At 44.3% G+C, this 17,107-nt stretch overlaps 1 protein-coding gene across 25 annotated transcripts in view; it reads left to right on the top strand.

Annotated features, from left to right (window-relative positions):
- Nucleotides 1-17,107, top strand: part of FGGY (FGGY carbohydrate kinase domain containing) — a 399,022-nt gene that overhangs the window by 221,303 nt on the left and 160,612 nt on the right. For all 25 annotated transcript variants that reach the window (XM_057310627.1, XM_057310624.1, XM_026497979.4 and 22 more), the window contains one exon: nucleotides 1,158-1,261. In XM_057310627.1, the coding sequence (XP_057166610.1) occupies nucleotides 1,158-1,261 (104 nt within the window). The remainder of the gene's footprint in view (nucleotides 1-1,157; nucleotides 1,262-17,107) is intronic.

The raw sequence follows: 17,107 nt of genomic DNA, 5'->3' as shown, positions 1-17,107 counted from the left end.
AAAATATCAGTGTCTGTGTGCTCACGAAGTTCAAGGGTGTGTTTGAATCCTGAACAGGGAGACTCCTATCTTTCCTGGAGGACCACAGAAGCCACCCGAGGAAGTAACATTTGAGTGAGGAATAAATAGGAATTAGCCTGGCAAAGAGGTTGGGGAATGGCATTTCAGTTAGAGGAAAGAGCAAGTGCGAAGGTCTTGAAGTGGGAAAGAGAGCGGAGAGTGGGTCTGAGACTCGGGAGGTCACTGGAATCCCAGTCGCTGCCCTGCCCCCGCACACCGCACCCCCTGCCTGTGTTATAGTGAGGAACGTTGGCATGTTGGCAGCTCCCACTTCATGACACCTGCTGTATAGTTTTATGCATAGAAGATGCTTGTTGGACATTTGAATAAAGATGGATCATTCTAGGCTCTAAATAGTCTTTTTAGCTCTATCATCACATTTATAACTTCATTTATCTAGCAAGTATCAACAACGTGTGGAGAAGAAGCCTGAGTTTATACCATTGATGGGAAAGTCTCCATTATCTTACATTCTTGTAACAGAAACTCACTGTCAGTCCCCCTGTCCTTTACACCAAGAGTTCTGTGATGAGTAGTAGTAAGAATGGGGACCTGGAGATGCCAAAAAGATTCAGTCATCACACAGTTCAATTGCCTTCTTTGAGATTGAAATGGGATGTGTTAAGCCGGATCCCGTTCAACTCTGCCCTTCACTAGCAGTGTGACCTTGGTCAGGTCACTCAACCTCTGTGTGCCTCCCTTTCTCCACCCATGTGTGTGGCATTAGCAGTACGGACTTGACGGGGTTAATGTAAAAGGAGATCCTACCTGTAAATGTTCCGCTTAGTGCCTGGTATTTCCTGAGCACAAAATCACTGATGGCTGCTGCTTTTATTATTTGAGTTACCGTTGCTTTGATTCCTACAATGGTTAGATGCTGTACATGGACCAGATTAAGCAAGGACAGCACGTGTTTCCTAGTTTCCCCATGGCAGGCAAGTATGTTCTCTTGGGTTCCGTCGGAGACTGGCCTGAGACAGGAACACTCTCTTAATGTCTGGCTGTGTAAAGGAGTGTTCTTGTTCTTAGCTTTCTGTTCTCATTATTTATTTTATTATTTTTTAAAGAGGGTTTTGTTTTGTTTTGCTTTCTCACAGGAGTGATTGGAGCAGATGTTAGAGGGTACGGCCTCGCCTGTGAGGGACAGCCAGTGACATCACGGCTGGCTGTCATCTGTGGAACGTCTTCTTGTCACATGGGGGTGAGTCTGCCGGGCAGAGGGCGGGGCCACCACCAGCGGGTGGGGACAGCCCAGGAGGAGATGTGACTTGCTGGTCCCTTTGCCTGTCAGTTCCTTTCCTTCCTGCTGACTGCCTGCTCTGTCTAGCCAGAAGCCCAGCCTGTCTCCCAAAACCTGTGCTTAGATTTGCTGGATCTTTCTTTTTCCAGGGGCCAGATTCTTAAAAAGTGTGCAGAGGTCTGAGTCTGTCTTTGACATCACCCTGGCCAGAGAGCCCAGGCGTGAGGGGTGAAATTGGATCCAAGGGTGGCAATGCCTTGCTCCCAAGCTGATCTATCCCTAATGGGTTGCTGGGTCTTCTCTGCAAAGGGGTGTCTGTTTTCCTTGGCCACTGTGCTCTCTCCAAATCAATATAAATCCATCTCCCTGGGAGCGCCCTGATGATCTATAGAATTAGCCTGCATATCATGACTTCAAAAGAACACTGATAAGCAATTTTCACTTTGTTAATTTTTCTCCATGAATTAGTGGAAAGGCGTTCTCCAAGATTGCAGTTAAAATTTAGTGCCTGCCCTAAAATTTATATCTCCTTTAAATGCATGAGTCTGAAAGCATTCCATTTCGATAAGTACCCATTTCTACCATATTTTTATTTAAAAGTCATTACTCTGTTAAACTTAGATGGACGACTTCTTGGATTTTTCCCAGATGAGTAAAATAGAGGGAGAGAGGGGGAGGAGGGGGAAGGTGGGTAGAGGAGGAGGGGGAAGGTGGGCGAGGATTAGCGTGAACGCAGTCCAGGGCAGAATCTCTGCAACCGTGGATGGAATCATGTGCCGTGTCAACCTGTGTTGAGTAGCAGTAGGGACCAGTGAGCCTTTTTTGCCATTCAATATTTTGGTTGAGTAAATAGTGATAGATTTACTTGCTTCCTTATCCCCTTTTCTTGTGTCCGGAGTGGTGCTAAACCCTGGGGACGTAAGGGGGACAGAAGTCCTCCCAATGATGAAGCACAATTATAGCTGGCATCAACACTACCAGGCCCCGGAATATCCATTCAGATTGAACCTGTGATCTGAGCATCTACCATGTGCCAAACACTGTGCCCAGCCCCCCATTTCGTAGAGACAGTAGAGCCAGCCCCACTGGTTTCCAATTTTACTTCCTCTGCTTACAAAATACGGGCCCCCTAGCAAGGCATTTACCCCTCTGGGCCTCCGATTCCTCATCTGCAAAATGTGGAGAGTTCCAGTACGCGGTTCCTAGTGTTCTGAGCATGAAACGAGGCTGTGATGGGCTTCCCCTAAAGTAAGCACTCCACGGTGCTTAGCTCTTGATGAGTTGTGCTGGTGCTGTCGGCAGAAAGGGGACAGGGCCTGACTCTGCCTGGGAAGGGTCCAGGGTTAGGGACATCTTCCTGAGGGGACACTATGTTAGACTCCAAGGTCATAGAATCCCTTGATCCTCCATTGCCCCTCGCGAAAAAAACAAAAACAAAAACCCGTTTTCCTTTTATTTGTGTCTATGGACAAGGTCTTAAGTGGAATTTCTTTAACTGAGTTTTTATTTTTATTTTTTAAAAATAATAATTTTTTATTATATTATGTTAGTCACCATACAGTACATCCCTAGTTTTTGATGCAATGTTCCATGATTCATTACTTGCGTATAACACCCAGTGCACCATGCAATACGTGCCCTCCTTAATACCCATCACCAGCCTGAGTTTTTAAAATCCCCTCAGCAGCCCCGTTGTAGGGCCCAGCTGTCACTGAAGGGAGAGGTCTGCAGGGGCCTCGGGCCACCTCAGGCAGGAGCAGCCCACCCTCACCTCCCTAGACACGAGTCTACACTGGTTAGCTTGTCTTAACTGAACCCTGACTAAAACCTATTTCAGTCACCCCCATTTTCACAGGGACACATCTAATCTGGTTTCTCCTGTGAAATCTAAATTTCAGGCATTTTTACTACACTCAATTCAGATTTCTGAGCGGAAGCAAATCCAGATGAATGTGAGGGACTCTGTCATGTCCCCACTTCTCATTCGTCTTGTCTTTTAATGAGGGTGGTACTCCCTTTTCCTACAGGATCCGTTTTGCAAATCAGGCAGTTAAGAAGTAGAAAAGTCCAGAAATGTTCCCTGGGTCACAAGCTGTTGAGCTAGGGCTGAGCGCTCAGACCCAGCTCTGCCTCATTCGCAAACGCGTCCCGCTCCGTGCCTCGCTGAGTTGTGCACAATTGTCCTGTCCCTCAAAGAAGGGGAGACAACCTGGGGTTCAGAGCTCTCCAGATGTAAGTTGAACACCTGCTCATGACTTTTGGGGCTTGTGACCTGAGAGGTGAGCTACTTCTCTGAATCTCATGTCCCTCCTCCATCCCAGTAGGGGTGTCTTGAGCCAGTCGCACGGTGTCACTGGTTAATGTGAACTGTGCATGTACATATCTAGTACAGAAGAGGCACTCAGAAATGGTGGAGAGTCTTAGTACACTTTCCTAGTGATATATAAGGCTCACATGAAGCAACTGTTGGGGCTTTAATGAGTTTGATGGGCAGCTGCAGTTGGTTGCAATGAATTAGGGCCATAAAATGCCAGTTTATTATGGTCGTGTTATGCTGGAAATAAAGTCCCCACCCCCATCCTGCTTTGTACTTGGGAGTGGGAAGGGACCTTCTGGGCCAACGGGATTAATCATCAGCTTTAATGTTATGTGGTGAGGGCGAGACTGTGGTCATGCTGGCATCAGAAAGTGCCTTTGATCTTGCTCAGGTGCCGGGCGCCCAGTGAGCCAGCAACAATAACACCTTTGTGAGGTCTAGGAGAGGTGCAGGTCTAAGGAAACACTCCCGGGGAAACTCAAGGACCCCCTTTGTTGTGGTTCTGGCAAATAAAACCACCAACTGTCAGGGAAAATTCGCCGAACAGAACACAGGGACCAGAGGGGGCTCTGGGCTTTTCAAAAAGTGGTGTTCAACCTGATCTAAAGGATTCTGTTTCCTCCTGTCTGTGCATTGCTGATGTTTCTGATTCAGTACATTGACTGAGTCAGAATTCCCAAGAATGTTTTATGCTTGATCCAGGGTACCTCTTTCTAGATATGAATGAACGAACGAATGAATGAATGTCCAAGTAAGCAAATGTTAATAAATACTTAGAAGTTCCTTACCTCCTGGGCCCTTTTACTTCCAGGAATCTGGAAAAAAAAAGCTTGAGGTTGAACATAAGACTTACTAATCAGGGCTTTGATATTTTGGAAGATACAAGTGTGGGCTGTACATTTATCTTCCTTTAAATGATTTAATTAACAAGGGAAAAAGAATACTTGTTCTTTTTTTAACTCTCCATGAAAGCAGAGCTGCTTGTTCAGAGTTAATTACTACCAAGTCCCCCAAACCCAAGATAATACACAGCAGGGGTCAGCTAGAGGTTGAAAAGTCATAGGGTCAGATGGAGCTGATCCTTGCCATTGCTCCAACACCCCTCTCCTGGGTGTCAAGTCGGGTAGTAACTTGGCAACTTGTGCTGCGGTTAGCATGTCACATGGGGAGAGGACCCTGGGAAGTGGAAGAAGTATTGAAGAGGTAAGATGTGAACAGGACACTAGTTGTTGAGGGCTGTGAATTACATCCGTGTCTTAAATCACTCAGAACTGAGGTTTTTGCAAGGGCTTAGAGGAATGTGGGGATGGTGGCTCTCTGTCGATCTCAAGGACGTAGGCTCCTGTGCTGGCCCCTCCACTTGCTGCAATTAGGTAAGGTAGTCCATCTTCCACTGCCTCCGTGTCCTCATCTGTTCAATGTGGGCGGTAGTATTTACCCATACAGATGTTTTGAGGATTAAATGGGGTGATCTTTATAAACAGCTTGGCACTGTGCCCAGTACAAAAGACCAAATACAGTGCTGTTATTAAAAAATGATTCATGAAGGCCAGAATGATCCATTTGGTAATGGATCTGAATTAGGGGGCATCAGAATAAACTCATGTTTCGCTTCTTCTAGTTTATACATAGATACATAGACAAGTGTCCGTAGACTTGTGTATACCTACACACATCTGTAGGTTAGTAAACATAAATATATTTTCTAGATCTGACAGTTGAGAGGATCTAGAAACTAGGATACCACAGCAGCTAGTTGTTTCAAGTACACCGATACCCAGATCTTGGTTTCTAATACATTTCTCCCATAAAAAGAGCAAAGGACTCCTTGGAGAAATGGTTGATTCTAGGACTGGAGCAGGAAATGGATGAGATAAGCCTGGGGCATCTTGTAGTGCCAGAAAAGTGAGGAAATGCTAGAAAAACAAATAAATAAAAATTTAAAAAATTAAATTAAATTAAGTAAATTAAAAAAAAAATCAGGAGCCACCTGAGGGCGCTCCCAGTGACCAAGACTGAAACAATGTGGGCAGCAAACTAAAGTGGTATTGGATAACAACCTAAAGTATGACACAAATATCATGAGTCCACAGTGATATACATAAATGACTAAATGAATAAGACAAACCTCTCCTGCAGAAGAATTCCAAATAATTTATGTAGATACTTCCCCATCAATGAGGTGGAACATAACTTCCCACTCCTTAAGGGTGAGCTGCACTTAGTGACTTTCTTTCAAAGTGGACAGTATGAGAAAGGGGGGAAAGTATGATTTTACAGTGGAGAAGTCTGAGAAATGCTACCTCCGCCAGGTGGTGAAGGTTAACATCAGCGGTGATAAGCCGTGTTGATGATATGTACTATTGATATGATTTAATGAGAATGAAGCACCTTATCATCTCCCCAAAATCCATAACCACAGTCTGATCCTAAGAAAAATTCAGCACATCCAAATTGAGGGAATTTCTACGAAATACCTGACCCGTACTCCTCGAAGCTGGGAAGGTCATCAAAAAAAAAAAAGGAAAGTCTGAGGAACCTTCACCTCCAAGAGGAGCCTAAGCAGATGTGACAACTAAATGTAATGTGGGGTCCTGGGTAGGCTCCTGGAACAGAAAAAGGACATTAGGTGAAAACTCAGCAGATTTGAATAAAGTAAGGCATTTAGTAATAATATATCAGTATCGCTCTGTAATTATGATATTTATACCTCATGCGGGATATTAATGGTAGGAGAATCTGGGTGTGGGGTTTATGGGGACTGTGTACTATTTTCATAAGTATTCTGTAACCTAAAACTATTCTAAAATTAAAAGTTTATTTTTAAATCATTCATTAAATCATTCACTCATGATGGAAGCATTTTCTTGTACTTGCCTGGCTAAGTGCTAAAGGTATTAAGATCAATATGACGAACGTGGCATGCCTGTCTGCACTGAGAAAGAGACAAGGAGGCAACTGCAGCACAGATGGGAATGGCTATGGTCAGTGCATGACTAGAGTGTGGTAGAAACAGGGAGAAGGGCCCGTCCAAAGTCTTGAGTAGACCATGTAGTTTTCCTATAGGATGTGACATTTCCCTGATCCCACTGGGACACTTCCTGACAGCCCAGTTTCAGGCCACACGCCCTGTCCTCTCTTCACTTTGTTTTTTACTTCAGTGTCTACAGCACCATACAGGTGACTTCCTTTGTGGTCTGGATGGGATGTGGTTATATGCAGGCCCATCAGGAGGGCACCATGGGTGGGGAGGACAGCCATGTGCCTTGAACAGATGACTTTCTGTTAGCAGGTGTCACTGCTAAGAAGAGAGTGGGCAGGTAGGACCAGTTTCTCTATCTTGGTCTTTAAGCAGGTGGCATTGGCAGAGGTCATTGAGAAAGGTGGACAGGGAAGGGGATCCACATGGTACGCATAGGATCACTGTTAACACCTGCTGATGAAAGAATTAGGGTTCTGTGCATGAAGTGCCCTGCTTCCTCTTCAGTCACCAGCATTCTCAGGAGACTCTCCATATGGAGGCTGGCCCAGGACCTCACAACCACATTTACTGAAAATAGAGCTATATGCTGGGCATCAGTTTGTCAAAGGGAGGGTTGATGTGGTGCAGCGAGCAGTGAGAGACAGGTCATATACTCAGGAAGCTCAGAGTAGTGCTTATCCTGGCATTTGAGGCAAGGGAAGTTCTACACTGTTCTGGATGGAGGACGTTGAACATCTCTGGCCCAGCCTCAGTCGTTACGAGGAGACAGACAATAGTATTAGTTGCTGCCATCTATCACGCACCTACAGTGTACCCAGCACTGTGCTAAATCCTTTACGTCATGTAATCAACAATTCTGTGAGATAGCCACCATTACTGTCTTCATTACCCAAGTGGGAGGACTGAGGCAAACAGTAGTTAAATGGGTCATGCCGTGTTCAAGCCCTCTAGGGGACTGACCTCAGAGTCCTCGCTCTTCCCTTTCAGTTCAGTAGCTTCTCGCAAAGGTCCAGAGGAGAGGGAGAACAGGCTCAATGAAAATATGGGCAAATGTTGGCATAGATCTCTCATGGAAGAAAAGATTTGAATGACAAGCACCTGAGAAGATGCTCACCCCTCAGTAGGAAAATGCAAACCCAAACGACAGTGACATACACGCTTATTGGAATCCTGACCTCAGGGCGAGGATGTGGGGACTAGAACTTCCACGCTGCTGGTGGGGACGTGAAATGGCACAGCCACCTTGGAAAAGAGGTTAGCAGTTTCTTCCGGAGTTCACGTACACCTACCATTTGATCCAGCCATTCTGCTCGTGAAAGCCTATGTCCGTTTGTAAACTCGTACAGAGAGGCTCACAGCCACTTTATTTGTAATAGTCCCCCACTGGAAACAACCCAAATGTCTGTCAACAGTGACCAGATGAATACGCTGTCGGGATGTCCATTATAATGGTTTACTACTAAGCAGTAACAGGGAATGAACTATTCATATAAGATACAGCATGCATTGATCTCAACATAAGTGCGCTGATAGAAGCCAAACCCCAAAAAAGTACAGACTATGTGATTCCATTTGTTTAAAATTCTAAGTAATGCAGACTCATGTATAATGACAGAAAGCAGATGAGCGGCCGCCTGCAGTGGGAGAGCAGGCACGGTGGCGGCCAGGAGGCTAGGCAGGACACAAACGGCACAAGGAAACTTTGGGGGTTGATGGAGATGTTTACCTTGATTATGGTAATGTCTTCACTGGTGTATGCTATGTCAAAACTTATCAAATCAGACGCTTTCAATATATGCAGCTTAGAGCTAATTACACCTCGACAAACCTTGTTGAAAAAACAGAAAAGAAGACCAGTAAAAAAAAAAAAATAGAAACGATCACTAATATAGTGCTTACTATATTTCAGGCACTATTCTAATTTTTTCATCATCATTTTAAAACCGTACAATGAATGTTAGTTTTCACTTATTTCCTTCCATCCCAGCTTAATTCTCCAGCTACTCTGACATGGTTTATTATGCTCTTCTTTTGGCCCCTAGCACAGACCAATAGCTATTGTTATTTGTATTTTACTAGTACCAACTTGTATTTCAGATGAAGCGGACTTGCTTAGTGAGTCCGTGTCTCCTGTGCCCCCGTTGGCGCAGCCTGTCCAGTTGGGAGCTAGGACTTAGTAGATGCTTAGTGACTGCATGGTTGGATTGCTCCCACCCACTTGCCCCACCACCCCAGAAGTGTGCAAGTGCTTGGATTTTCCAGAGAGTCTTCTAAGTCCTTCCTGATCCAGGGGCATCACCTTTCATCATCTGTCTCTGCTGAGTGGGGCCTGACTGACTGGAAGAAGCCCCTGATGTGTGAGTTGCTGGTAGTCTGTTGCCCACCCCACTTTACCAGGGATATCCGGGTGTTCATTTGGCCTCTCTGGGAAGTAAGATTTTCATTGAACTGTGTTATTTGGTGAGTCCTGGGAGACACAAACCAGCCATACTTGCTTTCTGTCCTTTCCTCCACCATGCCAGCCTTCCAGAGCTTTCTATTCCTATGCTCTGCCCATTCTCCCCACCACCCTTTCCCTTGGGAGGAGAACTAACCCTCCCCACTCCTCCCCCCAGCAGCTCATCAGGATGCATTTTTGGGTCAGAGACCTTCTGTAGCCTGATGTTTGTTCTCTGGGGAAAAGAGAGTTGAGGAGCCCTAGGCTCTGGACTCGAACTAGAGCAATGCCCCTGTCAGACTGTGCGCTGTTGTTAGAGCCTTGCTCTTTGGGTGATGGCCATGGTGCAGCTCTGCCCCTTCCTCACAGCAGGGGGGATGTTCTCCCAAAGCAGAGGGTCCGGTCTGGGCCTGAGGCACCATTTCACACAAGCCAGTGTTAGAGGAGCAAAGGGTGCTCCCCGTCATTACTTAGAAGGGGAATGCAAATTGAAACCACCATGAGATCCACGGTGCGCTTTTAGATGGGCTGCCGTTGTGGTGAGGATGTGGGGACTGGAACCCTTACACGCTGCCGTGGGGACGTGAAATGGCACAACCGCTTTGAGAAAGAGTTTAGCAGTTTCTTACAAAGTCACACCTACTATGTGACCCAGCCGTTCCACTCCTATAAAAGCTGGGCAGGGCTGTCTGGTCTCATGTTTCTGGAAGACCGGGAACAACGCAAGGTCGGGTGACCCAAGGCCTCTCAGAAGGTCAGAAACAAAATCTTCTGGTGGGAGTCTGTCAAGTGGCCTGAGCCTGGCTTTCCATTAAGACAGCAGCTTGCCTGGAATAATGGTCAAAGAAGCGGAAGAAAATAATAAAATTAGCAGCAGTAAGAGTCACAACTAATGTATCTGATCAAATCTCCCTGACAACCTTACGCAGTTACCAGAATTATCCTCCCATTTTACAGATGGACACTGAGGGTCGGAAAGACAAAGTACTTGCAAGGTTACATAGCTAGTAAGTCCTAGAGGTCACAGTTTCCAACTCAGCTGTTTGATTCCAAAGCTGATATTCTCAACTCCTAGCGGAACGATGAGATGAGGCAGCGGGACGAGCTAGCCGTGCGCACGTGTGTTTTGCAGGAACAGGAGGTGGGGGGAGGGTGGAGTGATTACAAGGTAGATCTTTTCCAAAGCCTGATGAGAAGTGCAAAGTTAGGCTTGGATCAAAGCTAGACCACAGTGCTCTTGTTTTCCCTTCTTTCCGGGCTTTCAAATCACTGCCTTTCAAGAGGCCACCAGTCTAATGGTAACAATAAAAGTAAACAGCATCGCTTGTCACCATCGTCCCTAGGGAGGAGAGGATTTATGAGTCTTCCCTGTTTCCCTGCTGCTCTGTGGTCAAGTACTTGAATAGGCAGTTTGAAGACATGCGGCCAACCTCCCAACTCATGAAGATGTTTTTATATTTGTTTGGAAGAGCATGAAATGAAAACCCCATTGATTTTTCCCCCTTTTCCCATTTACCACTCATCTGCCGTGTGGGTAACTCTGATAGTGTGGCTGCTGAGGGCGACCTAGTAGTTATGGGAGTGTCTGTGCTTTTCCAGAGGCTCAACGCGCAGGAAAAAGATGCCGAGGACAGCCTTCCTAGAGCCCTTTCCAAGAACGGGGTACTGCGCCACGGACCTCCACACGCTCCGTTCACTTAGTTCTACGTGCATTTAGTTCAGAAGTTTTAGTAGTTTGGCCTTGTTGATTTTCTCTTATTTTCCTCATTCCCTTCTCCAGCTCCCCTTCTATGCTCCAAGGGCCTCTTTTCATATTTTAATTAAATTTTCATATATTATGTCTCCCAGAGTCATTGTAAGTTAGGGGTCGTTTCTTTTCTTCCACTTAAACAGTGTTAGAGCGCGAGGAGCAACAACATCTGAGAAACCAAGGATCCCAGAAGAACCCATGAGAAGTTTATTGAACAGTCAAGACTGTAGGATTGAGACTGAAAGTCTCTTCCTAATGAATAGTCAGTGGCTCCCTACTGCCAATAGAAAAAAAATGTTCAAAAGAAAAACTAAATGGACATTTGACCATGTTGTTAAAGATTTAGGATACATTCAACTAAAAAAAAAAAAAAAAAGGAGTCTTAAATCCAGAGGAGGTAAAAGTTACTGCAATGCCGTCATGTATTTTTAAAAAAACACAAACTTTTAATGAAAGATCATTCACGTATAAAATTCACCCCTACCATGTATTTTTAAAGCCTCTAGAGAACTGAGTTTAGTGATGTTTGAGAAAGAGAAAATTTTAGTGTGCATCTTTTGGTTACACTATGAAATGATAACAGCATGGAGCCTTTATTACGGAGGGAACAGAAAGAGATTTCAAAATAGTAGGTTTCCATTTCCTTGCACTTAGCACAGTACCTGACGTGTGGCTTGGGACCAGTACATGTTGGATTGCTAGATGGACAGAAGGACAGGCAGAAACATACTAGATAGCCAAATACAGTATACCAGCTATACGTCAAAGTTTATTGAAGACCACAGCAAGCCGTACCAGTTTGACTTACCTTTTTTGATGGGTTTATAGGCTATGTGTGAAAGGAAGAACCAGCATGTGAATTACCTAGTCTTCAGTAAGGCTTTAGTTCTTTCTTTGATCGGCAGACTCTTCCCACCTGACACAGAGTATTGGTCAATCCAGTAACAGAATTCCACCCACTGGAGAACAGAGTTTTTTAGTGAATTATGGCTTGAAACAGGCCGAAAGCAAAAACATAAAACTGAAAATTATTCACTACATCCAACTGCCACATTAATGTGAGGGCTTTTCCACCATTGGTTGTGGCCTTGTGTGGAGCCAGGAGAAGATTGGGTCTTGATTCTGTAGGTCAAGGGCATATTTAGCTGGAAGGTGCTGCTTGGCTCAGACCAGTCACAGAGCCTCCCTGACTTGGGCACCTATCGTTTGCCTGCATGTTAAAATTTACTGAAACTTCCTTAGGTTTCCATGTAACTCCTAGCTGAGAGATTTACTGTGGTCTTGGAATGCAGGGCTGGGGTTCTCTGGAATTAGGGAAATGGCCTATGAAAAAGAAGAGAGAATCTAAGAGAAATTGGCCAGTTTTACTAATAGATATATTTGTTTTTCTGTGGTGTGCAAGACACTAATTTACATGGACCTGACTACCCTGATAGACCCACAGTGAAGAAGCTCCTAAATATTAAGTCTGATGGCTTCACCGTCTTGATTAAAATCTCTCGGTGTGTCTCCTGAGTCCCAGAATCCTAGCGGGGCATGGCAGATCTCACGTGATCTGGGCCTACCCACCTCTAGCTTTCTCCCTCACTAGCTTTCACTTTTCATCTGTAGTCTGGTGGGTACATTCACACACCCTACACCCTTATCTGAATTCCATGGGGCCCAAGATGTTTGAGAACAGAGAATATCCAGACTTTAAAAGTTAATAATGGGTGTAATGCAGTATATTACATAACACTGCTGGGGTGTGGGGCAGCACCCCTAATAAAACACATTGGTGTTTCTACAAACCTACAAATATTCACACCAAGTAGGTTAAATAGATTCTAAATAGTTTGATCCGTTCACATCAGATTTTACCATCAGTTGAATCAGGGAAGAACTTGGTGTGTGGAATGCTTTAGATGCAGGACAGACATGTGTTTACTCTTCTGGAGAAGAGTCCATGTGCTCTCATTTGTCCAGCCTTTGAGCATGGGTCTTCTCTGCCTGGAGTGGCTGCATCTCCCTTCTGCGTGGTGAGTACCGTCATCACCAGAATCATCACCATTGTTAGAATTCACAGTTATTGAGCACTGTCTGTTTTATTTGATACTCCAGTAAGCCCTGGGGTGGTTCTCATTGAGTTATGATCCCCAGTGTTCCGAAGAGTAAACTGAGACTTGTAAAGGTCACAGAGCAAGGAGTAGAGCTGAGGTTGTACCGAAGCACAGGGACCTCAGAGCCCGTGTTCTCGGTCTCTGCGCCGTCCTTGGTGTGTGTCTTCCGCAAAGTTCCAGCTCAGGCATCTCTGTGAGGCTCTCTTTTCTTCCTCTGCCACTTTCAGTTAACCGCGCCCCTGCAGACCTTCCTAGCTCTTCCTGCACCACTCCAGCCCAGCACTTGTCCTTCTCTGTGTCTTCCCCATAAACCTGAGCTCCTTGAGCAGTTAGGGAAAAGCCTGCTTCATGCTCTGTCTCTAGGGCACACGGTAGGTGCTCGACACATAGTTTATAATCAGGCTCACCCCCAGAGATAAGCTAACAGCAAATAAGTTGTATCCCCCGTGAAATAGATAGGAAACACCAGACCCCAAGTTTAAGGATGTAAAATCTTGGATCTGAAAAAGAGAAAGAAATATTCAAAAAGGAAAAGGCTACTCAGGTTCCTGCCTGGTGTGCAAAGAAGAAAAATTTGTTGGGGACAGCATTTCAAAAATGAGCCAGGAATAGGTTTCTACTTAAGAATAATAATAGCTAGGATTTATTGCATGTGGACCATGTGCTGGGTTCTGTGCCAGTCTGTAGATGGCATTTCTAATCCTCACTGTTGTGATATGGAAGATTAGTTTAAGAAAGAGAAAGATGTAGTAGCCAGGTTTTAGAGCCTAATAAAAGGTAATACTAATATATTCAGATTAAACAAAAGGTAAATGTCATTAGAACGTAGTAACCTAAAGTGGCCCACAAGAGTATATTACTCTATCTAAGAGATGATGGAATTGAGGTTGCAAGGATTGGACAGCTAGGACATGTTAGGGGAAGTGAGGTCTGGATGGGCTCCTGACTTTTGCATCCATTCCTTGAAAATGTTAACATGATATCAGGAATGTATCCTGCTGTCCTACCTAGGACTGGGTCCAGCTTTGAGCTCTGCTTTAAGAAAAATCTGGGGGAACCTGAACTCTGGAAAGAAGCTCATAATACACAGTTACAATGTTTAGGAGAAACTGCCCCCCCCTTTTTATTTTTAATTTTTTTTTATTCAAAAATGATTTCAGGAGCACCTGGGTGGCTCAGTCAGGTAAGTGTCTGCCTTCGGCTCAGGTCACTATCTCAGGGTCCTGGGATTGAACCCTTCAGACTCTCTGCTCAGCGGGGTTCTGCTTTTCCCTCTGCCTCTCCCCCCTGCTCCTGTTTGCACATGCATGCGCGCGCTCTCTCTCTTTCTCTCTCAAAATCTTTAAAAAATGATCTCAGACTTACAGAAAAGTTGCAAAAATAGAACAAAGAATTCTGTATACCCTTCACCTAGATTCTTCTAATATTTTGCATAAGCACTATACCCATATTTTATGTGTATTATAAATTCTTTTTTTTTCCTGAATCCTTTGAGAGTAGTTTGCAGATATAATGCCCATTTGCTCCTAAATACTTCAGTATGTATTTTATAAAAACAAGAATATTCTCTTATACAGCCATAATACAATTATCCTGTCAGGAAATAAACATAGATACAATTCTATTATTTAATGTATGGACCTTATTCAAATTACATCACCTGTCCACAAAATGTCCTTTACAGTAAAAGGAAAGAAAATGTTTCTCAGAGCTTGGCATAGTTAGAAGGTGGAGTAGTTCGGACTGCTTGAGAGAAACCTTAGGGGTTGGCTTTATTTTCTTGTTTATTGAAGTTTTTGTAATGATAAAATGACTAACTCTTTCTTGGTGCTTTGGAGTTTGTTAAATGCCAGGTGGAATTTGATACTCGGAATAACTAAGCGAGGCCTTCAGAGCAGGTGCTGTTTTCTTTTTTAAAATGAGGCTCAAAGAGACTGAGTGATTTGTCCAGTGTCCCACAGCCAGCACGTGATAGGGCGGAGACTCAGATACTCTGAGGAAACCCTAAGCCTTCTCCCTTGCATCCTTAGTGGATTCGTCTTTATTTACTCAAATTGAAGGATCTGGCAGCTGGGGGAAATCTGGTTCATTGCAGGAAGACTCCTGATTCTGTCACTAGTCTCCATTGTGATTGGAAATTCTCTGATCTGCAAGACATGAGCTCTCAGTTAACTTGAGAAACTTCCTAAAAATGCACTTCCCCAGGTCCCACTCCCACAAGGTCTGACTGAGTAAGTCTACCTGGGAAGGCGTATCTACAATTCTGTACTTTTAACATGTGCCCCAGTGCTTCTAAGAGGGGACTTGCAGAAGAACTGCGTTCCGCTTCTCCAGAGTAGCAGTTCCAGTATCAGCGTTTCTGCCGGGCTTCGCAGAACATCTTGTACATAGGAAGACTCAAAATTTACACTTGATGAAGGTAAGCATGACGTCAATGAATGTAAAATGACTGTAAAATGAAGGAAATCAAGTAGGACAGTCAGTCCCTGTCGGTTTGGGACACACTAGAGGGTTCCTTGAATCCCCTTCCTTTTAAATAAGGTCTCTCTTGGTGAGCTGAAGTGCAGATAGCCTGGGAAATCAGGACTTAGTGTACCCAGTAGAATCTGCCAACAGTTAGAGATTGTAGAATTCTTATTTTCGTATGAAAAGCAGAATGAAGTGAAACAGAGACCCCATCTGCAGCTCTGCGAAGACAAACACAGAAACCAAAGCATAGACGCACCAGGATGCAACAGGAAACCACAAAGGCCTGAGATCTTTCAGTGTAAATAGGAAGTCAGAGTTTACTTTTGAACCCACAGTGCCAAACCGAAGCAGAGTGTCTAATCCAGTCCTCTGCCCAGCCCTTCCTGGATCCCTGGCACAGATGAAAGATGATGCCACCTGGGTGAAAACATTTGAAAATGTGTGTTCTGATCAGGGCTTGGAGCAAGCCTCTTTTGTTTGTGCTGGTGAATAATTTGGGACACAGGTGCAGCTTGGACTTGAAAGCATTAATTGGTCTCCCTGGTTTTCCCTGCAGTGATATCTGAGACCCCAGTCTTCCTCTACAAAGTAATCTTAATCCACATACATTCATAAGGCATTTGCCGTTGACAGCCAGCTTTCATATACCCTATCTGTGGATCTTTGGGCCAGGTGCATAGTAGTGGAACACTGCTGGATACTTAGTATGTACTCCGTGTTTGTCGGATTGGTATCTCTAATCTCATTTGATTACTGCCATTACAATGGAAAGTAATAAATAGGATACATATGATCATCACTCTTTTGAGATAAGGCAAACATAATATGGTAGAGAATACATGGGTTTTGTTCGCATTTGAAGATATCAAACTTTCTTATCCAGAGCGCCTTCTTTTATTCAGATAGTTGTTTTTGAGTATCTACTCTGTGTCAGGCACTGGAGTGAAAATCATGAGCACAAGCAGACTTAGACCTTACAGTCTAGTGAAAGGGAAAGATATTAAGCAAACAGTCACAAAAATACATGATTACGGACCGTGATAAATGCTTTACATTCATACCCTGCATGGGAGTAAGAATTGGTGTAATCACTTTGGAAAACAGCAAAGTGATGTCTTTTGAATATGCATGTACCTTGCACTCCACCAGTTCCCTTCCTAGGTAAAAACCTGGAGAAAGTATTGCACCTGTGTACCTGTGTGCACCCAGGGACAAGTACAAGAGTATTCACTGCATTATTTCTCATACTAGCCCCAAACGTGAATCAGCCCAGACTTCTACCAGTCACAGACTGGGTAATTAAATTGTATTATATTCCTACAGTGGTGTGCCTATTTAAAATGAAGGATCTAAAGCTATGTGAGTAACATAGAGCTATCAATTTTAAGTGAAAGAAACAGGATATGCAAGAAATACAGAAGTATTCATATAAAATTCAAAAAGAGGCAAGAGGAACAGTACATTTTAGGAATGCATATATAGGTGCCAAACCTAGGAAGACAAGTCAGGAAATGATTGTCACAAATATCAGGACACTAGTTAATTACATGGCTGGGGGTGCTGGTTGTTGAGGTAGATAGAAGCCTTCCAGTGGAGATCTGGGGAGCTGGCATTTACTGTTGAGAGATGCATGAGTAGTTATTTTTCTTCCTTTTTTCTTTTTTTTGTTTAATTTTATTTATTTGAGAGAGAGAGAGACAAAGATAGCAACAGAGAGCACAAGCGAGAAGAGCAAGCACAAGCAGGGAGGAG

Source organism: Ursus arctos, unplaced genomic scaffold (genome assembly GCF_023065955.2).
Source record: "Ursus arctos isolate Adak ecotype North America unplaced genomic scaffold, UrsArc2.0 scaffold_12, whole genome shotgun sequence".
Classification (NCBI taxonomy): Eukaryota; Metazoa; Chordata; class Mammalia; order Carnivora; family Ursidae; genus Ursus; species Ursus arctos.
The sequence above is the reverse complement of the archived record's forward strand: the minus strand, read 5'-3'. Positions and strand labels throughout refer to the sequence as shown.